Here is a 25,738-nt window from a genome sequence, read left to right as displayed (position 1 = left end):
TTGGGGGTCCAGGCACGTGGGGAGGGAGGGCATTGTTGGTAGTTCTCCTTTCCTCTAGTATGATCGCCAGTTGCCGTAGGACCTGATTGTGCCTCCAGGTGTATCGGCCCTGAGACAAGCTGGTTTTGCAGCCAGTGAGGATGTGTCTCAATGATGCTGGAGTTTGGCAGAGAGCACATGAGGGATCTTCTCCAATCCATTGGTTGAGGTTCGTGGGTGTAGGAAGAACATCGTAGGTGGCTCTGATGATGAAGCTGATTCGGCTTCCTTCCATCCCCCACAGATCCCTCCATCCGAGTTTGCGATGCTCCAGATTCTCCCAGGTGGTCCACTGACCCTGTTTGGCCTGTGAGGCTGCCTTTGCGCATCGGTCTGCTTCCTCCTGCTGGCGGACCTCATTAACCACCAGTCTTCTTCTCTGATTGGGTGTTGCTTTGTGCCAAGCTGGTCTACTTGTCCCAAGTCCAAACCCGCCTCTCCCCTGCTGAACCTGCCCTACTATGTCTCGATGCCTGAGAGCGGATTTAGCCTGCTGCACAGCCTCAGAAGGGGTCCACTTCCTCCCTGTTGCCAGTTTGGGAGCAGACATTCGTATGGCTATGTCTTGGGATTCTGACAGGGTCATGTCTAGCCTCACTTTGGTGCATTTGTATTGTTCGGTGAGGCCAGAGACCGGTAGCTCCAGCGCACCATGTCCATATAATCCGATGTTGCTCAGTCACCGTGAGAGTCCAAGCCACTTTTTGATGTAGAAGCTGACTGACCTCTCCAGTTTCTCGACTTTAGTGATGGGGACTTCGTAGACTGTTAGAGGCCACATCAACCTTGGGAGCAATCCAAACTGCAAACACCACAACTTCAACTTGCCTGGGAGGGATGTCTTGTCTATGGTGACAAGTCCTTTGATGGTTGCCTCCCTCAGTTGATCGCTCTGGTCCGAGTCTTTGAGGCTTGCATCATACCATCGGCCCAAGCTTTTGACTGGCTGTTCTGACACTAGCGGAATGGGTGCTTCTTTGATGTAGAAATTCTGGTCCGCGAGTTTTCCTTTGACGATGGATATGCTCCTGGTTTTGCTGGGTTTAAGTTTCATCCGTGCCCACGTTATGTTGTTGTGAAGTTTTTCCAACAGACGTCTGGTACATGGGATGGTTGAGGTTAGGGTGGTCATGTCATCCATGTAGGCACGAATAGGGGGCAGCTGTTGTCCGTTTTGCAGGCGTTGCCCTCCTACAACCCACCTGGAAGCTTGGATGATAACTTCCATTGCCATGGTGAAAGCCAGCGGGGAGATGGTGCATCCTGCCATTATTCCCACTTCCAGTGGTTGCCAAGCTGTTATAGACTCTGCTGTTGTAACACAAACCTGCAAGTCCTGGAAGTAGGTTCTGACTAGGTTTGTGATGTTGCTGGGTACACGGAAGAAGTCAAAGGCTGTCCAGATGAGAGAATGGGGGACCTATCCAAAGGCGTTGGCTAGGTCCAGGAATAAAACGTGTAGATCTTTTCCTTCTCTTTTTGCAGATTGGATTTTATGCCATATCATGCTAGTGTGTTCTCAGCATCCTGAGAAGCCTGGTATTCCGGCCTTCTGTACCGATGTATCAATCAAGTTGTTTTGCTTTAGGTAGGTCGTCATTCTCTGAGCCACAATGCTAAAGAAGATCTTACCTTCAACATTCAAGAGATTGATCTGTCGGAATTGGTCGATGGTCGAGGCATGCTTTTCCTTGGGGATCATTACTCCCCCTGCTCTTCGCCACGCCCTTGGGATGATTTGTTTCTTCCATGCCACCTTCATTTGCCTCCACAGGAATCGTAGGACTTTAGGAGCATTTTTGTAGAGTCTGTACGGGACTCCGTTTGGTCCTGGAGCTGAAGCTTCCCTTGCTTTCCTCACCAACTTCTCAATCTCATTCCACCTTGGTGGGCTGTCGTCCATCTGGTGCTCTGGTACGGCCATTGGTGGCATGTCCGAAGGTAGCTCCCTTAGCTCGTACCTTGAGTTGTCCGTGTGCGTTGCTCTCAGGTGGTCCTCCAGCTCCCTTTTTGGAACCTTGAGTGATCCGTTCTTTTCCTTGGTGAAGAGCCCTTTCACAAATCTGAAGGGGTCCTTGTAAAATGATATTCTTGCACTCTCCTTCCTTCTGCGCCTGTGTCTAAGGTTTTCCGCTCTTCGCAGCGTACCAAGACGCTCCTTCAGATCCATCTGCAGCAGGTCAATACCCACTCTCTCCTCCAGTGAGGCTTTCTTCCACTGTTTCCTCAATTCCCTTCTTTCTTTGACAAGGCGTTTGATTTCTTGCTGTCTTCTGGACTTGGGTGGGGCTGACGATGTTTCTGTCATTCTCTGATGTTTTATTCCGAATCTCTCTGCTCCGTAAGAGTAGATCAAATCGCCCATCGTCTCCAACTTCTTCACCACTATACCTCTGATTTCGTCCAGAATGTTGCTCAGGTCTGTATCGATTGTTGCCCACTCTTTCTTGCTGCTGGATTTTGGCCACTTCACCTGGGGTCTATGGCCTGGGGTGCTCTTCTCCAAAGCAGGCTGCGGCTGGCTAGGTTCCAGGTTCTCAGATGTTGTGCTTGAATTCCTCTCATCTTCTGGGGTACTGATGCTCGGTGAACTGTGGGTTGAATCCTTCCGCCGAGCTTCTCCCGCCTTACTTGACCTTTCTCTTAACAGATATTGCGGGATCCCAGACTTGCCTTCTTCAAGCACTTCATCCGCCCCTGATGTATTTTAAGGCCTAGACTGGACGTTACCTTAGACCATCCGCAGCTACATACCTGGAGCTCTTTTCCTGCAGATAACTTAGTAGGTGCTGTGCTGATTTTCTTCCTCGTTGCCGTTTCCTTTCCTGGGTTCGTTATCATGTTGTCAGCCGATGAGTCATCTTCCGCCCCCGCTCTCGCAGACTCAGGGGGTATTTTCCTCTTTGGACTTTTCGTAGCCGTGTGGGGTGACTCTATTCACTTTCAGGTGACGGAGCCTGCTGTCATGGATAGCTAGCCCATGACAGCCCCATTGGGGAAGGAATGCTTTTGGGGTAAAAAGAAAAAAGGTTGGGGGAAAACTTGCGTGGCAATAAATATTTCTAAAACTTACAGATTGTGGATTCAGCAGCCAAAGAGCTCCTTATATTGTTGGTGCAAATGTTTAATAAAAGTATTCATGCTGCAGTAATAAAATATAACATTTATGTAATTGTTTAGATTTTTGTAATTTACAGGGCATGCATCACAAAGTGATGGGCATGGTTCAGGCTGCCATCCAAAAGACATCATTTTCATTGCGATCGCTGGACCATTGGATGCCTTTGACAAACAGCAGACTTTCTGTTACTGTTTATTACCAACGAGCTGCTTCAGCACATCGTGGATGGATTATTTTGATGCAAAACCCAGTGGTCTGTACCACTCTCTGAAACATAAAGTTTTCTCAGGCGGGAGTGAACACATGCACGCACAAACACATGCACTTCTGTATATAGTTCATCCCAGCAGTTCAATATTTTTTATGGGCAAAACAATTTTTATTTTCTGATCAAAAGCACTTTTTACCGTGCCGTTTTTGTTATAGAAGGGATAAGGATAAATTATTTAGATGTTTGCGCAGTCACAAAAGAAAAAATAGTTACGTTTAAGTCAAGGTTGTGCTTGAAATGTTTGTTTTTACAAAAATCTTTTTTTTTGTCAGGAATGGGAATTTTGACCAAATTTATCTAGTCTAACCCTGTCAGCTAAAGAAACGGAAAATTACTTACTTTTTTCAGATAAAAGAAGCAGGGTTCGCGTTTAACTTTAAAAACTGCTTGCCCATAGGGCAAGTGCCACTAAAATTTGCCTTGCCCGAGTGGCCAAATTACTTGCCCGACTTGGGCAAGTGACAATTTTTTTTCTTTAAGAATAAAATGTTTATGGTTGTAAAATGTGCGCCACAAATGTAAATAAACATATAATCTGATAAGCATAAATTAATCTTGTTTTCATCATCAACCATGAAACCCTACTCACAACAGCAAATGTATCATCTTGTGCAGTTATTGAAAATGTTAATTGTAGTTTTAATAATTAACAAATCTGCATGTTAAATTGGGAAAATGATATTACAGCAATCCAGATGATCAATTTTAAGTCCAGGAGAGCGTATTAATTGAGGAATCACATGAGTAAATTATGAGTGTGGGAAATTTGTGTATTCCTTTAAGACCAGTGCCTGTGGTGCTGCCTCCATAAGTTTCATAGCATAAACAGAACACAGTCACTGACACTATGTCAGGTCACATCATGGAGCTAATGAATTAACAGTCAATAATCAAATATTACTCCCTTCCTTACTCACAACTGAATTGTCTACTTAAAAATATTCGAGCTATTTTAGTCATGTCAGAGGAATCCGAAATGTTCGGATTTGAACGAACTCGTCGCCACTTGTAAACATGCGCAGAAGGTAAGAAAACTTCCGGCTGTCAATTTTCGGCCGAAATATCGTAGGTTTTTGTTGTGTTTTTCAAACTTCAAATGAGGATGCTACTACAGCGAGTTCCAATACTGCGGGATTTATTGACGTTCACTTTAACTCGACATTCACTGAACTAACTGATCCCCGTAGCGCCCGCCCATTGCCCCCGATAAGGCCAATGGACCATACCACAACATAAGGGGGTGTCTGGGTTAAACCATCACCATACAGTGCACACAAACCGATCACACCACCGTTTTCGTCAAAATTAAAGATATTTGGCTGCTTTAAAAAATGCTTGTCCGGTCGGGCAAGTTGCCAATTATTTTACCTTGCCCGTGGCCAAATTTCACTTGCCCCGGGCAATCGGGAAGCGGTTAACCGCGAACCCTGAGAAGAGAGTCTAATCTTTTAGTTCCAATATTATTATAGCATTAGACCACAATAATCTGTGGGCCTTGCAAACTCAGTCAAAATCCAGAAAAACGCTGGGATTGAGGGGTTTGCTCTAGTGACAATGGCTGAGATTAATTTAAATTTAAGCACCAAATTTTAATTTCATGACACGTGAAGGATAATATGTACTTGTAGCATACATTGCATTTCCTCATGAGAAATATTAAGGGCTTGTGATCTACTGTACGAGCATGACTCACCCTGTCTTCATCCAAAATAGGGCATTGGTACTCTTGATCATAGCCATCATAAAGATCCCCTGAGGAAAAATGTTTGTAATTAGAAATACAGCCTCTTACCAAAGGGAGATAGGATTTATGAATATGTAAAACAATTGAACCTGTTCCTAAAAGCAAAAATCAAGAATATTGCCTTACTCCACGTCACAAAACTCATTAAATCATTACCTCTGGAGTGCCATAGGATGTCATTCTGTAATGTTTTACCTTCCTGAGCCAGATCACCGATATTAACATAGGTGAACCCGGTCTTCTGAGCGAGCTCCTTCCCCAGAGTTGTTTTACCAACACCAGGCGTCCCTGTAGAAAAAAATGGCATAGCATCTTAGAATGAACCTTTTAGATTTTGCTTCAAAACTGAAACAGCATTCTTTGCCCTCTTCGCTGATAATAGTACCATGAATGTTTTAGGCTTGGTATGTGATGTAATAACAGTACTATTTGTGTAGTCTTTAAGCAGGGATGGAGGAGAATTGTAGTTAACCTAACACCTTTTCATGCCTTTGTTGAGAAAACTTTCACCTAATCCTACATGCAGTCATTTCCTGGGCCCGCCAAGTGACGCTAGTTGGTAGTACTTTCTATAGGTTCCACTAGAATACTACTGGGCCTTATGCAGAATGTCAGGTTCGTGGACTTAGTGACTGCCGGGGTAATTACCGGCTCATGAGATTATGTTCTGAACATAAACTTGAAGACTAAAATATTGTTTTCATACCTGTTAAAGTGTATGGGACATGATTTTTACAACCTTTAATTTGTCTTTGTGTGAAGGCTGAGGCCTTTCATTCGTGATGATTCAATATAATTCAATATTATTCACAGTGATTCAAATCATACAATTTCATTCACAATGATTCAAATTCATTCAACCACATTCTATCTCATTCCGCATCCTTCCACGTAGACGGCTTCAGCTACTCAGCCTTCACACGCAATTTCTCCAAAAATTAGTATTAATATAATGTCCACGTCACAATGAACAGTTTCTCGAATTAATAGAAAATATTTTAAAAAACAGCCCGTTGTTTCACCTAGATCTAGGAATATTCTAAAGTATATGGGACACACCAAGACCTACAAAAATGTCTCTTGGAGCCCGCTAAGAACAAAAGGATGTCGGCTATTTTGTTTTACCTCACAATTCGGTGTCAACTTGGCTATAAAAGCTGCTGTAACTTGACCCACAAGAACATTTTTTTGTCAAAATTTTAGATATTTGTTAATAGTTAATGACTGAAGACATCTATGAACGTTTTTTTTTTTTTTTTACATATTCATAGTGTTACCGACGGGCTAAAAGAAATTAGTTTTTATTTTTTTTGTTATTCTGCCAGCGGTTACCCAAACGTACCTCATATTTGATCAGAAGAGTGTTTTGGCCTTTATGATGCTGCAGCACGAAGCGTGAGCATTTCCGGGAAAAGCTGTTGCCAGGGCAACGTTCTTGCCGCCAACGTTTCTGACGCTAAGGAAACACTACTTCGAAGGGTATAAACTTTTACGAAAACTCATGGAACATTGCAACGTCAGGCCTGGCAGCATTTCATTAGGTTATTGTGTGGTTTCCCCAAAAATGGCTCAATAACACCCTTTCAATTTTTTAGCAAAGCAGCCCTGGTTGTATGTGTCAACAAGCTCGAGCATAGGTTGGAGGCTCATGTAACAGTCGCAGAAGTCTCAGAAGCCCAACTCTAAACTCAAAAGGAAGCAGGCCTTTGAAATTATTGGCCTTTTATAGGAATTCAATTTGATCCAAATTGTTTTTTTTATCTAATGTACTTAATAAAAAAAAATAGTAATTCCGATGTGCCAGTAGCTCAATGTGCCAGTGCCCCAATGATGCTAGGCATGTGAGGGCCATTTATAGCAGCGTGCAGCTCTTGTTTTTTATTGCTATTTTTTTCTGACAAATCACTTTCTTTTTCGAATGAAGTTTGGCAAAAAACGAACAAACTACCTTAGGCTACACCCGCATGTACTTGTTAATGCACATGACCAAGGGAGTTTAGCATGTTTGGTTGATCTTGGATGACTGTTCCATCGATAGCTTCAATCTGGCTTTCCCTGATGACCTGAAAGTGAGGTTTTCTTGCCGAATTTGCAGCGGAAAGTTGAAATAGCAGCTGAATGTTGATTTGAATGTTTCACTTGCAGCGGCAGGTTGAATTAGCAACTTCATGTTGATGAAAAGTATCCATTAAATGCCAGTAAGTCAGATTCACAATCTGATGGCAATTATGTATATTTTTATACTGCTGTGGGTTTCATGGTTTTTAATATAAAAAAGCCCCTTCCTTCAATGACTATAGTACATGGATAGAAGAATGGATTTATAGTACTTTGAATCTATTTGCCAAACATTTGTTAAACGTCTCACAATTTACCAGACTTCCAATTATACAACATCGCATTAAGTAAATACGTAGCTCTTGTTGCTGTATTGTTTTAACAGTTGTAAATGTGATATACACCGACACAAAACTAACTACTAGAGAGGCTTTAATACCTGTTAACAGGATGTTTGGTTGTCTCATTTTTATAGCTGGCGATGACCGATGGCCCAACACGTGCCCTATTGACAGCAACCTGAAATAAAATAAAACACACGCCATGATATTTGAACAATTGTCTTGAATATTCATTTTGAATATTCACCATACAGACCTGAAAATGTGAAGCCAATGATGACCCTGGGGTAATTTACTTTGTCAAAGTTTCAGATTAATTTTCTTTTGGAATTTACGCATACAAACGCTGCCGTAAATTGATGTTTTTCTCCAGTTTACGTTAACTGTCGTGAAATTTATGGCATTCGGCGTCAACGGAGTTCAAACATGGAGAAGGACTCTGCTTCATCGCAATCATAAAGGTGTGCAATACTACCTTCCTTTTCATCGACGAATTTCAATACATAATAGGATTGACTAAAACTAGTTCAATTTGCGAATTATGTTCTTATTTTTAAAATGACATAAGGTTATTGCTCATCGTGTGCCGAGTTTCTCCACTAGTTAGTTTTGCTGTGAAATGTAAGCTGCGTAAACCTTCGGGGATGTAACGTAATGAGGGCAAACGCTAGAAAATGTTAATATTTCGGGGATGTAACGTAATGAGGGCAAACGCTAGAAAATGTTAATACTCAGTCAGTGTACAGATTTGTGTCATGCAGGACTTGGTTTCCTCAATATGAAGCACAGTCAAGAATGAAAAAGCTGTCAACTAGAAGAGAAAGTTGCTTCAAGCTGAGTGAGTTTAAAAAGTCGTGTCTGGCATTTTGTTCCTTTGAATGCAATACATTTTTAATTGATGTAATGCTAATTTAAATTCCTAATTGGCCAGGTGACTCGAATCCTAATCGCATTGACCTTTTTGAAAACAAGATGAACTAAGTTGAGTTGCTGACTCCAGCTGTCTTGGTTTGGCTAATTATTAAGGTACCTCTATTTAACTTATGATCGTGTTTAAAATAACAGGTTAAGGTATTGTGTATGATACATTCCAATGATGTTGATTAATATTAGTATTAGAATAAAATCTTCAAATACTTAAAATACACCATACTGATGACTTTCGTTTTTGTGTGTGTTTCATTGTTGTTGTTGTAACTAATATGTGTAAAACTTTTAGAAATGCTGAAATAGAAGTTCATGTGATCTTTTTTGCAGAAGAACCATTGGGTGGATTGAGATTTCATTAATTTGGCGAGACATAACTTATTTGATTCTAGATAGAAAAGGGGTCAGGTTTTTGGCTCCCAAATTAAACCAATGAGGCCTCCCAAGAGGAAGGGAAGGACCAGCAGCTCAGAGCCTTTTACAATGCATCCACAGAAGCACTCCTGCCACAAGGAACCAGATGAACCCTGGGTGGACAGATACATGCCATGCTCAAAGGTAAGTATCCATCTCTGCCGCTTATTTTCACTATCAATATTTTTCTGGAAGTTTATTGAAGCTGGCCTGATTTGGCCAGAACAAATTTCATAAATGATGTTTTTGCTTTTGTAATATTTAACATTTTGAATTTATCCACTTAAATTGATCAATCATCAGTGGTGGTTTTTTTTGTGTGTGTATGGTTAAATCCTTCTTATAATTATAATAAATGGCTTGATGAAGCTATACAGCTCAGAAATTGTCTAAACAGTTAAATTTTATCCTGCAAAAAAAACCCGAAAACAAATAAAAAAAGCAAAATACAATAATAAAAAAAAAGTTAACTAAATAGAACTTGCAAAAAAAGTAACTACACAGAAGTGATATTTTCCTAAAGGCTTAAATTATCATATGGTATAAAGATGCTAATTCATTGAAACATCATATATCGTTTAGCGTATTATGTCATGAATATGCAGGGCCAGTTCATGATCTGGAAGGGCAACCACATCATGGCTCATGTTGGCCTAAAAGGGCCACCACCCAAAATGACCCGAGATTCATGAAATTGTATTTCAAACTAAGCCATTAATATGAAACATTAACTGTAAAGAGTGCCTGGTCTGTGTAATGCTCTATACAGGTCAATATCAAGATGGACAGACACAATATGAGTCAAATTACAAACATAATAAACAATAATTATTGTAGAAAAGCCAATGTTTTTTCAGTCAGTGAGTCAAAAGTGCAAAATAGACATGATGTTAAATGAGAGCAGCTGATAGCTTTTAATGTTTGATGTGGCTTTCTATACAGGTTGATTTAGGTGTTCACAAGAAGAAGGTAGAAGAAGTGGAAAATTGGCTGAAAGTCCATTCAGACACATTGCAGGTATCACTTTTAGTTCCGATTATCAAGTTACAGAGAGAGGAAGGTGCCTAGCTTTATGGACAAGACCCCTGCACTATATGTACTGTGTATGTGTATCCTATATGTAGTATATATGAATGTATGTGTATGAACATCCAGAAAGTATATACAGTAATCCCTCGTTTCTCGCGTGGGGATACGTTCCAAAAATAACCCGCGATAGGTGAAATCCGCGAAGTAGTCAGCTTTGTATTTTTTTAATTATTTTACAATGTATTTGATATGATGCATTGTTGTGTGTTGTTGTTTGTGCTTGTAGATGGGAAGTTGTGGTTCTGCAGTGCCGCTTGGTGGCATTGCTGCGTTAGTTTTAAGCGTGTTATTCCTTCTTTTTTTTTTTGTTATTCAACTTCCGGGCTGCTTCACTTTGAGAGGTGTGCTCACATGTTGACAGAGGAGCAGTAAAAAAGCCATCTATATTAACACACACGAGGTATAGAGTATTAATTTGATTGTTTTGGGAAAGAATTGACATTGTGCTTTTTTGTTATTTTACATTGTCGGTACATCGGGCGTAGGTTCGATCCCGGCTCCGGCCATCCTGTGTGGAGTTTGCATGTTCTCCCCGTGCTTGCGTGGGTTTCCTCCGGGTACTCCGGTTTCCGCCCACATTCCAAAAACATGCATGGCAGGCCGATTGAACACTCTAAATTGCCCCTAGGTATGAGTGTGAGCGTGGATGGTTGTTCGTCTCTGTGTGCCCTGCAACTGGCTGGCAACCAGTTCAGGGTGTCTCCCGCCTACTGCCCAAAGATAGCTGAGATAGGCTCCAGCACCCCCCCGCAACCCTAGTGAGGAGAAGAAGCGGTACAGAAGATGGATGGATGGATACATTGTTGGTAGCTCAGAATCTCGATGTGTATCCCAAGCAAAGGCAAGATAGCTGACTGTCGGAACTGTTAACTAGCGCCCTTGGAGAGTGGAATGAGATACGGTAGTGTATAAAATGTTAAATATATTAAAAATGTAAATTATTAGTTGGATGGCAAATTGAAATTGTGTGATTTGATTCATTTAGATTTCTTCATTCGTTTGTATTGAGTTGATAGAAGCTGTAAGAGCCAGTTCTTATTGTGCTATATTTTATTTTATGTTCAGAATTTACAAAGATTCATGTTTAGTGCTTATAGGTAAACTATGGGATTCAGAATTTAGAATTTACGGTGTTGTAAATAATGGGGTAGTCAATTTGATCATTCTGATTTGTGCTTGACTGCACATGCGCGTGTGTCTGCCCTGTGACTGGCTCGCGACCTGTTCAGGGTGTGGTGCGCCTTTCGCGCGTAGCCAGCTGGGATAGGCTCCAGCACCCTCCCGCGACCCTGTGCAGGATAAGCGGTTGGATAATGACATGACATCTGTTGTTCCTCACAGGGTGGACTATTGTTGCTGTCAGGACCATCAGGGTGTGGAAAGACTGCGACAATCAAGGTTTTGTCTCTGGAGCTGGGCATAAGAATAAAGGAGTGGACCAACCCACCTAACCTGGACTCGTACGCCTATAGTCAGCAAGGTGAGGATACGAGTATATGATATAGACAAATTCCCACCACTATGCTGTATATAAAGATAAAGATAAAGGATAACGATGTCCTTTTATAGTCCCACAATGGTGAAATTTGCAGTGTTACAGCAGCAAAGATATAGATCACACAGAGGCGGCGGCATACTCTAGCCGTTAATGTATAGCAGACATTGGTAAAAAGCATGTGAATACATACAGTACATACGTATATACACAAATCCCCATGTATATACACACTTGCATCCCACAACATATACAAGTGTAAGGAAACAATACAAATGTCTGTCCATGGTACAGAGGGGAAATAAATCAAAATACTGCAATGATAAAAGAACTGCAATGATAAGAATTCTGCAATGGTAAGAATGCTGCAATGGAAAACAAAATATATCCTTGGTCACTATTTAAGTACAGCATTGGATGAAGTACAGTAGTAGTGTATTGCATCCGAGGACAGCATCCTTGTTAAAAGGTTTGACCGCAGCCGGCAGGAAGGAGCGGCGAAATCTCTCCTTCACACAGCAAGGGTGTAGCAGTCTATGATTGAAGGAGATGTGGAGTGATGTAAGAGTGTCATTGAGGGGATGGGCTGTCCAGCATTGATGACAGTTTCCCCGTCATCCTCCTGCCCCCCACTGAGTCCACAGAGTCCGGGGAGCAGCCAGGACAGAGCTGGCCCTCCTCACTAGTTTGTCCAGTCTCTTTTTTTCCAGGCCCGAGATGCCTCCTGCCCAGGAGACCACTCCATAGAAAATGACTGATGAAACCACCGAGTCATAGAAGTTCCTGAGAAGTGTTCCCCGGACGCCAAAGGACCTCAGCCTCCTGAGTAGGAAGAGTCTGCTCTGACCCTTCCGTCTGTGTTGTCGCTCCAGTCCAGTTTATTGTTCAGATGAACACCCAGGTACTTGTAAATTGAGACCCTCTCAACGTCAGTTCCCTGGATTTTCACTGGAGCAGGTGGAGAGTGCCGACGGTTGCAGAAATCTACCACCAGTTCTTTGGATTTCCCGGCGTTGATATGGAGGCGGTTCTGTTGACACCAGTCCACAAAACCCTGAGTGAGTTCTCTGTACTCCCGATCGTCTCCGTCAGTGATGAGGCTGACATTCGCAGAGTCATCAGAGAACTTCTGCAGGTGACAGGTAGAGGAATTGTATTTGTAGTCCGAGGTGTAGAAGGTCAACAGGAAGGGAGCCGGAACGGTTCCCTGCGGCGCTCCCGTGCTGCAGAGGAGCACGTCAGACACACAGTCCTGTGTTCTTACGTATTGTGGCCGGTTTGTGAGGTAGTTGTGGATCCATGTGATGAGGTGGTGGGCCACTCCCACCTGCTGTAGCTTGTCTCCCAATAGGGTGGGCTGGATGATGTTGAAAGCACTGGAGAAATCAAAGAACATGATCCTCAGTGCTCCCCGCCTTCTCCAGGTAGGATTGAAGTGTGGCGCAGGTAGATGATGACATCATCCACACTGATGTCAGGCTAGTATGCGGACTGGAGTGGGTCCATTGAAGAGCTGACCAGGGGGCGCAGATGGACGAGGACCAGTTTCTCCAGGGTTTTCATCAGATGAGACGTCAGCGCCACTGGTCTGAAGTTGTTGAGCTCCTTCGGATGGGGGGTCTTTGGATCTGGCACCAGGCAGGATGTTTTCCACAGCTGGGGGACGACTCTGCCCAGCTTCAGTCTCAGGTTGAACATCTGCTGGACGATTCCACACAGCTGGTCTGCGCAGGATTTGAGGAGCTGGGATCTATTCCCATCTGGAACCGCTGCCTTCATCTTCCTCAGCTGGTTCTTCACCTCAGTTGTTGTGAGGAACAAGGCTGAGCAGGCGGAAGTGGTGGTTGTCTGATGTGTTGTCTGAAGCCTGTGGAGAGAGAGAGAGGGGAGAGAAGAGAGGGGAGAGAGGGCGAGAGAGGGTCTCGTTCGCAGAGGCAGGAGGGGTTGGTGGGGGCTGCAGCAGGGGAGACTGAACGGGGGCAGGCACCTGATCAAACCTATTGAAAAATAGGTTCAACTAATTTGCCCACTGAAGGCCATACGGATTTGTTTTTGTCTTTAAAGCCGGAGTAAACTTTTTGGGTTAAGTAGGTCATCGGTGTTGGTAAAGGGCCCCTCCGATCTCACCGAGAGGTGGTGGGGGGAGGGTCCCTGCGGTTCGTTGAAATGCAAAGGTTTGAGTGGTGTGAATGAATCAGATCATAAGAATGACAAAGATAGATTAGAATCGAAAATTTTAAAAGATTTAATTATGAATGCAAGGGATCATATGCATCCACATTCACATCGTAAAAGAAAATACAAACGATAATCAGGAAAAGATAGTAAAAAGGGGCATAAAGCGAATAAACGTGTTTAAATCATATTTCAAGTTGAATTTAAATAGTGAACTTTCTAAGAGTGATCAGTTCTTGAAGGGCCCGAGGTTTGAATTAGCGATAAAGTGAAATTGGAAAAACCCAGAAATTACATGGACAAATTTACTAGGCTCTCTCTCTTTCTAAACGGGCCTCGCTTATGTTATTTCTTAGGTTTGTTACCTTATCATGGTTAAGCCTTTTAGTGGTGACCAATTGATCGAGGAAAAAACCCATCCCGCCAAGGGACCTGAGTCTGATGCGAGAAATAGCATAAGTCCCGGAAAAAGTGGAATGAATGCAAAAATAGAATGCTCCGTCAAAGTGTCCCCATGAAATGCGAAAAGAGTGCCCTTTGAGCTTCTCGGACGAGGTTTTTATAGCCCCGCTTTACCTCAAAGTTTCCATGACTCATCGTCACGAGCGGAAAGTCCCACTGACTCATAGCTAGTTAAGTATTTTTCCATTCCATTACCCCTAACCAGGGCGTTGACTTGTTTTTCTCTGATCCTCTTAGCTCAGTAGTTAAACTTAACCAATGTAATACAATGCAGCATAATACATTGGAAACATAATATACATGTTACATTCTCTCTTTGTAATCAACAGGTTATTAAACTTTGTTCATGTATGCATGTATGAAAAGAAAAACGGTTTCTTTTGACAGTTAAGCCTAATCAAGTGCTAATCAAATTACACTTGCTTTCTATGGATGCATTTCTCTGTATCATTGTGTCTTTCATGTTTTAGACAGGACAACAAACAGTTTATCCAGTGCCTCACAGTCAGCCCAGTTCCAAGAGTTTCTTACAAGGGCCAACAAGTATAACTGTCTAAAGATGGTTGGTGAAGCACAATCTACTGGGATGAACCTCATATTGGTTGAGGTAGGTGAAGAAATAATGTCTCCTGATTTTTTTTTTTTATAAAGCAACTTGACTCCTCGTTACCACATTTCCAACTATTTATGCTATTCGTGGTGCAACGTGACAATATTGATCTGTGATATTTAGAGTTGCATCTCCACAGTTTGGCATTAACGTCGTAAATAAAATATAGTTGTGCATGTTCATGTAAAGGCTGCATGTTTATTCCAAACAAACTAGGCAAACCCAGTCGTCATGGCTAACGGAGATGCAGAGGAACTTTGGAAACATACTGCATCGTTGTGGTTTCCCTGTAATTTTTTATTTTTCTTTTTTTGAGCAAGATGGCGTACAGTCTGGTGTTCTCAGCAACCCTCTTGAGCTATGAGACTTTCTTTATCTCTGGTGATTTGTGCATTGTTCACGGACTCCCGGCTGGTTTATGATCACCAGTCTCTGCTGTGCAGTTGGCTATTCAGCTGTGTTCGAGCATATTTGGGGTAAGACGCTGCCCGCCGACATCCGGGCGGAAATCTTCCGCGTCTACGCGCTTCCCTCCACGGCGGAAGTAGCGCCGCGGCTAACGTGGTGGCCGGCTGAAGAAGCTAAAAAGGGAGCTAAAGCACGCTTCGTTCCCTGATAGATCCCGAACGCGTGGATGTACTCCGTGGTGGCACGATCGGCAGCCCTGCTTGGTACCAATTATCGGCTATCCAGAGGAGATTCGGCTGCGCTGCATCCACGTGTCCTCCGACGCGGCGTTGATCAACAACTTCTGCGAGAGCTTCCCAGAGCTCGCCGATCGGAGGAGCTACGCACGCCTACAGCTCCCTCAAGGATAGCGTTGTTAAACGCCCGTTTGCTGAAGAACAAAACTTTTATCCTGAGGAAGCTATTTCTTCACAATGAGTTCGATTACCTCTGCCTGACGGAGACCTGGACGAATGCCGATGAGTGCAGTGCGATGCTGGAACTATTACCGCCTGGGTGTTCTTACTTAGAGGCTCAGAGAACGTCAGATCGTGGTGGAGGAATGGCAACTATTTTTCAAAAGTATGAATGTAAACGATTTATATTGGCCTCATCGATCACCAGCTTCGAGAGCACGCTCTTTGAAGTTGGCAGGGCTGCTCCTGTGCTCTACGCTGTCATCTATAGACCACCAAAATACAATGACTTTTCAAATCTTGCGGAAATCAGGCTAAAATATGATCATATCCTGCTGATTGGGGTTTTGAATATACATGTGTCCTCTTCTGAAACGTTAGACCTTGTCCTTACTTTTGGTTTGTCAATCTCAAATTTGAAAGTTTTGGACAAAGTTCTTTCTGATCGCATGACAGTGCTCTTTGAAGTCGTGTTTTCCTCTGCTGCTGTTCAACCTACCACCAGTGAATGCAAATGCCAAATTTTTAACCCCCTCACTGCTAGTCGATTCTCTGAAGCGTTTGATCAGCTCTGTGTTCCCTCATCAAACACAGAGGAACTCAGCTCTTGGTTCCACTCTTCATGTAGTAATATTTTGGATTCTCTGGCCCCATTCAAATGTATGCGGCCAAAAGTAAGACTGGAGCCAAGGTTTAATGAAAGAACTGGTGCAGCTAAACACGAATGCCGCAAAGCTGAACGCAGGTAAAAAAAAAGACAGGCTGCAGGTCTCATATCAAATCCTAAAAGAGTGCTGGCACAGTTATTAAAACAAGGTGTTAGAGTCAAAGATGGAATACTTGTCCAATCTTATTCAGGAAAATTGTCATCTTTCGAGGATGTGGTTTGCCATATTAAGCTGTCCCTCCTCATTTCTTTAAAGAAGTTCTCCCAAGTATTGGCGAATCATTTCTGGCCATTATCAACAGCAGTCTCTCTTCTGGTGTAGTCCCCCAACATTTTAAACATGCTGTGGTGGAACCCCTGCTCAAGAAACCTGGCCTTGATCAATGTCTACTGTCAAAATTTAGACACATTTTCAAATTGCCTTTTATTTCTAAAATTTTGGAAAACATGGTGCACATGCAGTTACGATCCTTTTTGGATGAACACAACGTCAAGGAGGTTTTCCACTCAGATTTCAAGAAAATGCATCGCACACAGAGTCAGCCCTGTTACAAGTGTTCAATGATATTCTTCTGTCAAATGACACTCGAGACTATGTATGCCTAGTCTTGTTAGATCTAACTGCAGCGTTTGACACGGTGGACCACAATATTCTTCTGGTTGTTTACAGCACTAGGTGGGCATCAGTGGTAGTCCTCTAGATTAGTTTAGATCCTGTTTTACAGACAGAACCTTTTGTGTTTGCCTAGGTTGCTCTGAGTCCCGCTCTGCCCCTTTGTTATACGGTGTCCCACAAGGTTCCGTTTTGGGGCCTTTGCTGTTTTTGTTATACTTGCTGCCCCAAGGTTCCATCCTATGCAAGCATGGACTTTCCTTCCATTTCTATGCAGATGACAGTCAGTTCTATGTCCCGCTGAGCAAAAAATACGCTTTTTCCTTGAGACCACTTTTGTCCTGCCAAGAGGAAATCAAAATCTGGATGACACTTAACTTCCTGAATTTCAATGACAAGAATGGCGTTCAGTCCTAGTGGCCCTTATACTCTCACTCCTGTTGACCTCGGCCCCCTAACATCTTATGTAAAACCAACTGTCAGGGTTCGCCGGTCGGCGAGGAGGAGGTGGACCCAGAATGCGAGGAAGCATGGAAAACGGGTAACTGAAAGGGGATTTATTAACTGAGTGAAACAAAGACAAACAATGTGGCAGGGTGCAACAAATAACAAAGGGCAAACTAAAACATGACTAAACCGGGTCGAGAACGAGGAACAAAGAGAGTGACAAATACTGAGGGACATGAACGTGAACGAGAGCAAGAACGAGATCGGGACGCGTCCGTGACAGTCCTGGTATGGAGTAGCAGGAGAATGTTTCGACACAGAGCTGTCGGGATGAGGTGTTCAAATAGTCCGTTAATTAGGGGAGCAGATGGGAATCAGGTGTGTGATCATTAATGGGGAGCAGGTGCGTGGCTGGTGAGGGCAAGGTGCTGAGGGGAAACGCCCCTACTCGGCTGATCAAAACAAAAACAAAGTGCACATGGCAGGGAGGTGACGAAAACAATAACAAAACCGCATGCTCACGAAAACGATAACAAAAAACCCTGTCATGCCCGACGCGGATCATGACACCAACAGTCTCAAATTTGGGTTTTAAACTGGTCAGTGATTTTGAATTAGATCAGCAAATCAGTGCTGTTGTTCGATCCAGCTTCTTTCATCTTAAGCAGCTGGCTAAAGTGAAGCCCTTTCTTTCCCAACAGCATTTCGAAACAGTAATACATGCATTTGTTACATCTAGGCTAGATTACTGCAATGTACTTTACTTTGGAGTCAGACAGTCCTCGCTCAAGCACCTCCAACTGGTCCAATATGGTGCCGCTTACCTTTTAACTAGCGCTTGGAAGACAGATCAAATCACCCCAATCTTGGCCTCTCTTCATTGGCTCCCAGTGCACTTTAGAGTTTGCTTCAATATACTTCTGTTCGTCTTCAAAGCTTTCAATGGCCTCGCCCCAGTGTACCTCCCTGAGCTCCTCCAACCCTATGCACCTGCCTCAGGTCTGTGGACCAAAATACTGCTGGAGGTGCCGAGGACTAAGCGAAGCCTCAGGGGGGATGGCGCCTTTTCTGTTGCCGGTCCTTCCCTATGGAATGAGCTTCGATTAAATTTTAGGCAAGCACCCTCTCTGTCCATTTTTAAAACCCCTGTTTAAAGACACATTTTTATTCTTTAGCTTTCGGCTCAAAATGAGACTGTCACTATTCTGCTGTTCTTCCGGTGTCTATTGTAAATGTGTAGGTTTTAATTTGTGTTATTACCTGCTAATGTATATTACACCATCTGGGAAGCACTTTGTTACAGCTTCATCTGTTGTGAAATGCGCGACAAAAATAATACCGTATTGTATTGTATTTTAAAATACACTGATGACAGAAGTAGTTTAGTCTCGGAGGCCACTGCGCCAGGTTAATGTATGCGACGCCATAACATTTCCTCGTTAGCTGTGTCGCATTAATGCTGGGCAGCGATTAAGTTTTTTAATCGCAATGAATCGAATGAGGTCTTTGTGATAAATCATGATTAATTGCATCATTGTAGACAAAATCCCCCAAATTATGAAGTAGTGTTTAGCACACTTTTATTCTAAATGCATTCCCTTATAAATGAAATTAATATTTATTTGGCTAGCACTTTTTTATCCCCTGCTAACTTTATCCAGGAAAAACGTGATCTTGTTTTTATTTTCTGCAGTTCCAAAAAAATTATCAAGAATACACAGTAAGTCACTTGTTGATTGTATTAAAACAAGTCTACTACAAGTATATGTTGTTAAAATGTTTTTATTTTGTTTATGTTGCTTTCAGTGAAATAATGCCAAAGACAATATTTTGGTTCTTAGCTTACTTTGAAGCAATGAGCGTTGATTCCACTGTTACCACTTCATCTGTTTGTAATGCATAATCCTTAGCAGTCGATCAAAAAGTCTTTGCTTTTGGGTGGAAACCTTGTATGCTTTTTTTTTTTAACCAAAACGGATGAAAACCATTTTGAATTTTCGTCGAATTTATGAAAGCTAGACGAATATTCTTTTTGGGGGCGTTTCTGTCGACTAAAACAAGACTAAAACCTATTGGCGTTATTGTCGACTACAACTAGACTAAAACTGTCACAAATAGGAATGACTTAATGTGATGAAAACTAATAAGCATTTTCGTCCAAATGACTGAGACTAAATCTAAAATGCCTGCCAAAAACAACCCTGGCTGCCAAGATTTCCATGATGTGACGGGGGTTTTGAACATCTTGCATGGCCAGAAGGGGACGCCGGATACAGGCTTTTAGCATTAGATGCTGAGAAGGCATTTGACAGAGTGGAGTGTACTAATTTATTTCTAATTATGGTCCAGCTGCAGCCACAAATGAGCGTTCTGGTTTTTGAAAGGGAATGCCCCATTCTGACCACGGGAGCTCCCCTTCACTCCAAGGGCCTCGTCCTGTGTCGCCTGTTCTCCATAGATTTTTGCCACAATTTACATAAGCGTAATGTCAAATACCTCAAACACAAACAGTCTATAGGAGGTGTAATGTTCTGCCTTCTGTTATTCAAGAAGCCACACAGGAACGGTAATGCTGCAAGATGATGTCCCTTTATTTTCTAACTGCTAACACGATGTTCTTGTTTAGTAATAATTCATAACATATGGAAAGCGCTTTGTTACAGCTCCAGCTGCTGTGAAATGCGCTATATAAATAGTTGTATTCTGTTGTATTTTTTTTACCCCAAATCTGAGTTACTATTGGACAGTAAACAGCCAATCAGAATCAGCCCAAATGTTAAAAATTGTGGCACTATTTACTGTATACTATACTGCTTCACAAGCGTGAATCAGCGTTTTGTACGCCTAGAGGAGAGTGAAGGCCTAACCATAAAACCTACTTTATTTTCACAACCATAAGCCGCACTTTAAAGTCCCAAATCTTCCACAAAACAGACAAGGAGTCTTGGACTACGACACACCTTGCGTACAGACTGAGACCCATAGATCTGTACACATGCTATTCACTCGCGCAACGAGCCTGATGCCCCATTGCGCATTTCAGAGTGCGTGTTAGCACACCCTGCTGGTTGAAGTCTGAAATACTGTGCGCAAACTGGGACAACCAAATTCTGGGAATATCTCATTTGATGGTTTCACACAATCAGAACAGACCGGTATGTACGTGCGGGAGAAAGCTGGACAAAAGGGCAGCTGTCCACGATGCCGTAGTCTGTCTTATCATTCATGTTATTGCAAGCAAGAAACATCACAGGTTTTGACATAGTGAATAAAATACACTGCCCAAAGCACACCACTAACATCTCTCAAACCAGCCATCTGATTGGCTGAGGCTGATAGGTTCCCAGAATGACTCAGTCGTCTTTTTGTGTTATTTTTCTTTTTGGGATAAGAATCTCATGAGAGATGCATGTTTTGTGTTAATTGTATTTCTTTGTTTGCTTATATGGTGTTCAGTGATAGTTTTGGTTTTGATTTAAAACCGTGACTCTCAGGAGTGTGGTGACTAATGACATCCCTCCCCTGACATTGGCTATGTTGACATGAGAGCTTTCATAGCGTCAATGGTACTACTATTGATAAATATGTCTCTCTTTGAATGAGAGCTACCACGCGCGAGCTAGCATGCACCTCAAAGTGCGGCGCGCCTAGTGTGTGTGTTAAATACAGAAATGTCACCCATAGCTGACGCTTCGCCCTTTGATACGCCACGTCTTTTGGCCATGGAAATACGGTATATTGTGCGTACACTCGGAGGGTCTTTTACACGCGAAACACATTTCTGTACGCCCAAAACATGTTTTCGTACTCTGTATAACATTATGCTTACGTAATTGTGGCATAAATCGTACGCAATATTATACAGGTAGATAATATCACCAAGACCCACTGCGGGACACTGTGTCGTGTTGGGAACACCCTGGTTCTAACTTGATCCTTCTCATTAGTCAACTAAACGCTGACAGGAACGCCCAGTGGGCATTCATGTGTCCTAACAGGAACGCCCCGGCTGCAGCCGACCCCTTCTCTTTATTTTAGGTTCGTGCGTGCTTTGGCCTTGGGAAGGCCTTTTGTAAATTGGGTTAAACGCCTGTACAAGAGCCTCATGCAGAAATTGTTACTAACAACAATATTTTGCGACCATCGAACCATTGGCAATCGCTGTGAGAGACCTTGACATGATCACAGGTATAAGGATAGGAAAAACTGATCATCGGATAGCTCTCGATGCAGATGATGATGTTTTATTTATTAGACAATTAGACAAATCTATTCTATGCCTCCTGATTCTAATCAAATCATTTGGCAAAATTTTGGGCGATAAAATTAAGAATTCAAAATCATCCTGAAAGATAAAGATAAAGACGGCCTTTATTAGTTCCACAATGGGGAAATTTTTAGTGTTACAGCAGTATAGATATAGGTCACACAGAGACGGCGGCATAATGTAACCGTTAATGTATAATATTAACAGCAAACATTCGGAAAAGCAAACCTATGCGAATATACACAGTATATACACAAATCCCCATCTATATACACACTTACATCCCTCTACATATAAAGTGTAAGGAAACACTCATATGGTCTGTCTATAGTACAGAGGGGCATCTGTCCATGGTCCAGAGGGTAAATAAATAAATATGTTGCAATGATAAAAAAAAGGCAGCTGTGATAAAAAAAAATACTGCAATGATAAAAAAAATAAGATATGGCTCTAGTCAGTATAAATACACCTTTGAATAAAAGTATAGAAGTAGGGTGTGTTGAGTGTTGCAACCTAGGACTGCACAATTGCACGAATGCCTGCCCATTTGTAGAGACAACCCAATGTCCTTGTTAAACAGTGTGACAGCCGCTGGCAGTAAGGAGTGGCAAAATTTCTCCTCTGCACAGCGAGGGTGTAACAGTGTATCACGGAAGGAGCTGCGGAGTGCTTTTATCTGGAGGGTGTGGGCTGGGTTGTCCAGCATTGATGACAGTTTAGCCATTATTCTCCTCTCCTCCACTGAGTCCACAGAGTCCAGGGAGCAGCCCAGGACAGAGCTGGCCCTCCTCACAAGTTTGTCCGACCTCTTTTTCTCCCGGCCCGAGATGCCGCCTGCCCAATAGACCACTCCATAAGATTGCAACCACTGAGTCATACAAGTTCCTGAGGAGTGTCCCCTGAACTCCAAAGCACTTCAGCCTCCTGAGTAGGAGGAGTCTGCTCTTACCCATCTGTCAGGGATGTTTCTGTCAAAACAAGCTGAACAAATTAATCAACCAGCCAAGATTGTCTTTGTCACCCGCGAGGAGCAGTCCTCTGGAGACCCAGAGGAAACAGCTGTTGCTTCCTGCTCCCGTGTGGTTTTCATTGCATCACAGCAAAGCAATTTGAATATGCAACTCATACAGAATGGAAAACTTCAACCTTGACTTTATCACACTCGCCCACGCTCTTCCTGCTTATTCTAACAGTTTCTGTTTACAAGACATCTTTTTGGCTCACACCTCTGCTAATCTTGAACCGCAAGGGAGTACATCTTCACTTGTGACCTTCCAGCGCAGACACTTCTGCTACTTTTTATCAGTCTGAGATGTGCACCTGTTTTGTGTCTTCCTGTCAGCGCAGGCACTTCTGTTAAAACTGAATCACAAAGGTACAATGTTCACTTGAACTTCAATTGACCTGTAAGCATAGTTTGAAACTTGATATGACAAACTAATTTCTTTGACACATCCCTCCTGTTTATCACGATTCAAACATCATCAAAGGCTGTCGCTTGAGGAGGGGGGGGGGACTACCCAAAAATTCCGTAACTTCGGACAAAAAGAGTAGAAACCCATGCCCCAAGTGAGAAGCCAACAAAAAGATAGCAATTAAAAAATAATAGCAATAAAGGCAAAGCTAAAGCTGTTTTTAGTCCAATACATGTATATACAGCAGGCATCATCAAATGGCGGACCGCGGTCCAGATCCGGACCGGCAGATGGTTTGGACCGGACCCATGACCAATCCATGATAAATTTTTTTCAGGGCGCATTTGCAAACGTTGACACTGCAATTCTAGTTAATACGGAAAAGGTGTCACTGATTTGCGCCAATCAAATCTTTTGTTTACGTCCACTGCCAATTGCACAGCAGACCGGAAGAGAGTGCTGCTGACAGTATGCCTTTCTAAAAATGTTAGCAAGGTCTATGCGTGTTGTTTTAAATGAATGGACGGAGAAATTTAGTTTCGTTCTGGCTGCAGCCGATTCAAAACCAGTGTGCATTATATGCTCCGAAACCCTCGCACCATTGCGAAGCGTCACGACGAAACAAAGCACCGCCCTTTTGTACAAAGTTAACCACTGAAGTTTGAGGTGAGCGCACGCAAAAACACAGAACTTCGAGTGCAGTATAACAGATATTTACATTTTCGTTTACAGCCCAGTGGCATGCAAACGAATGTTCACTAAAAGTATCATGGATTTTGGGGAAACATAAAAAAAACATTCAGTGATGGGGAAGTTGTGAAGGAGTGCTTAAATGTGGTTGCACAAACATTATTTAAAGGAAAACAAAGCCCAGATGTGTGAAATAATCTACCAAATCCCAATGGCCCTGACTTCGTTCCAACCCAGATTTAAGTCACTGGCAGGGCATTCACAAACTCATTTTTCTCATTAAGAGAAGTTAAAAAAATATTTAAAAGAAAAGGTGGTGTCAAAGTTCATTTTGATGAGGACGGCCATTTTTATTGATTGTGTACTGAACATGTTGACCTGTTTTGCTTGGATAATTAGGCTTTCCGTTTTTTTCTTTAGGCTGATAACTCTTTGATTTAAGAAAAAATAAGGAAAAAGATGTTAACGCAATGCTTAGCAATTGATATATTTCTGCAGGAGATATTTTACAGTTTTTTCTGGAAAAAACCCTTAAGTTCCTGGAGCCACATTTTCTTGAATGTGAAATAAACGCCTTATATTTGTTTGACTAGCAAAGGTGTTTAATGGGAACATTGCTAAATATTTAGTATATAAGTGCGCTCTGTTGAAAATGACTAAATATTGAAACTACATAAAAATGTGAACATAGGCTCGACATTAAGGGAAGTTGAACTTTGGTTCGGACCTTTTAATTGGAAGAAATTTTAGTCGTGGACCTCTGTGACTTTTAATTGAATGCCTCTGATATACAGAGTAAACCCAGAACATCAAACATTCACAACTGCAACGCTTTTCTGTGAAGTAAGTTACATTAATCAGTGTCCCTGAGTGTTTTCTCAGAAGCTGCAGGTTTCTTGAGACGAGGGCAGACGGCAGTCTGCGGCTGTGCAACTTGTCCGCGTTGATGTTGTCCTAGTCTCAAGGTTGTGCGCTAATTTCCACCAGGCACAGCCCTGCAAAGAAGTAGATCGCACATCTGGTTGACTGGGCTGTGGCCAGTCGCTGTCCGGTGGTTCGCTCCATTTTTCCGAGAGGGGTGTGTTTGCCACGGAAAACCCTCTTTCCCACTGTGGTCTTTTGTCGGTACACTGGAGTGTATGTGGTGGAGATCCTACTCCGAGGGACTTGCGTTGCTAGGCCTGTCAGCAGGGAACCTGAGAAGCTTGCACTGCCACTGATGAGGGCCATCCCAGCGTTCACTGTCCCAACGAGGTCGTCTCAACACCTTGAGAAAGACTTGGTCTCCCACACGGGCGTGGACTGTCTGTGGATCAGAGCACACTGGCAAGTCATTGTGTCTATGCAACTCTTTTCGGTCAAACTTTTTTTTTTTTTGTCATTCATGTGGACTGGGACCGATGTGCCAGTTGCTGGTGGTTCTGATGAGAATAATGTTCTTCCTTCGGCTGGCACCATTCTCATTGCTGTGGCAAAGATTGGAACACAGTCAGGCCATTGACTTTTCATTTCTCTGATTGTCTTCATAAGTCTGACTTTAACAGTTCTGTTCGTGCGTTCCTCAAGTCCTGCAGACTGTGGGTGGGTCGCACAATGACGCTTTAAGTCATTTTGCAGTAGCTGTACCGCTTTGTTACAACATCATTCACAAAAGGCGTTCCATTTACATTTCGAATCACTCTTGAAATACCAAATGTTGGGAAAATTCGATTACACGGTGCTTTTATGATTTAGCATCACCATACGCTGTTGTAAACAACTCAACCCATTTTGAAAACACATCAATTACAACCAAGCAATATTGCATCCCCAATACTTGGTTCAATTCAATGTAATACATGTATATTGTGTGAAACAATTCAGGAGGCAGAGGAAATGCCCCTCTCCGGGGTCTTAAATACCCTTGTGCGTTGTTTTTCATACAAATAACACATTGTCCGCAATTTTTTTTTGAAAAGTCTGTAACCCCATGTGTGTGGTAATCATTTCATATCATACTTCCTCCTCTTGATACGTGACTAAACCCATGT

At 42.6% G+C, this 25,738-nt stretch overlaps 2 protein-coding genes across 16 annotated transcripts in view; one reads left to right on the top strand and one right to left on the bottom strand.

The window, feature by feature from the left end:
* Nucleotides 1-8,121, bottom strand: part of ak6 (adenylate kinase 6) — a 44,269-nt gene extending 36,148 nt beyond the window's left edge. The window contains exons 1-4 of the mRNA XM_088303297.1: nucleotides 7,831-8,121; nucleotides 7,673-7,752; nucleotides 5,371-5,463; nucleotides 5,125-5,183 (exon numbers count right to left, since the gene is read on the bottom strand). Coding sequence (XP_088159423.1) covers nucleotides 5,125-5,183; nucleotides 5,371-5,463; nucleotides 7,673-7,700 — 180 coding nt within the window. The 5' untranslated portion in view covers nucleotides 7,701-7,752; nucleotides 7,831-8,121. The remainder of the gene's footprint in view (nucleotides 1-5,124; nucleotides 5,184-5,370; nucleotides 5,464-7,672; nucleotides 7,753-7,830) is intronic.
* Nucleotides 7,942-25,738, top strand: part of rad17 (RAD17 checkpoint clamp loader component) — a 72,005-nt gene continuing 54,208 nt past the window's right edge. For 8 of the 15 annotated variants that reach the window (XM_088303201.1, XM_088303184.1, XM_088303175.1 and 5 more), the window contains exons 1-5: nucleotides 7,942-8,035; nucleotides 8,832-9,059; nucleotides 9,858-9,932; nucleotides 11,346-11,484; nucleotides 14,607-14,743. In XM_088303201.1, the coding sequence (XP_088159327.1) occupies nucleotides 8,934-9,059; nucleotides 9,858-9,932; nucleotides 11,346-11,484; nucleotides 14,607-14,743 (477 nt within the window). In that variant the 5' untranslated portion in view covers nucleotides 7,942-8,035; nucleotides 8,832-8,933. Of the gene's footprint in view, nucleotides 8,036-8,320; nucleotides 8,413-8,505; nucleotides 8,601-8,831; nucleotides 9,060-9,857; nucleotides 9,933-11,345; nucleotides 11,485-14,606; nucleotides 14,744-25,738 lie in introns of all 15 variants that reach the window. The other 7 variants (XM_088303140.1, XM_088303157.1, XM_088303148.1 and 4 more) reach the window with 7 other exon arrangements.

The sequence above is a fragment of the Idiotropiscis lumnitzeri genome, chromosome 1, assembly GCF_059441095.1.
Source record: "Idiotropiscis lumnitzeri isolate Australia: NSW breed Sydney's pygmy pipehorse chromosome 1, RoL_Ilum_1.0, whole genome shotgun sequence".
Classification (NCBI taxonomy): Eukaryota; Metazoa; Chordata; class Actinopteri; order Syngnathiformes; family Syngnathidae; genus Idiotropiscis; species Idiotropiscis lumnitzeri.
This window is presented reverse-complemented; position numbering and strand designations above follow the sequence as displayed.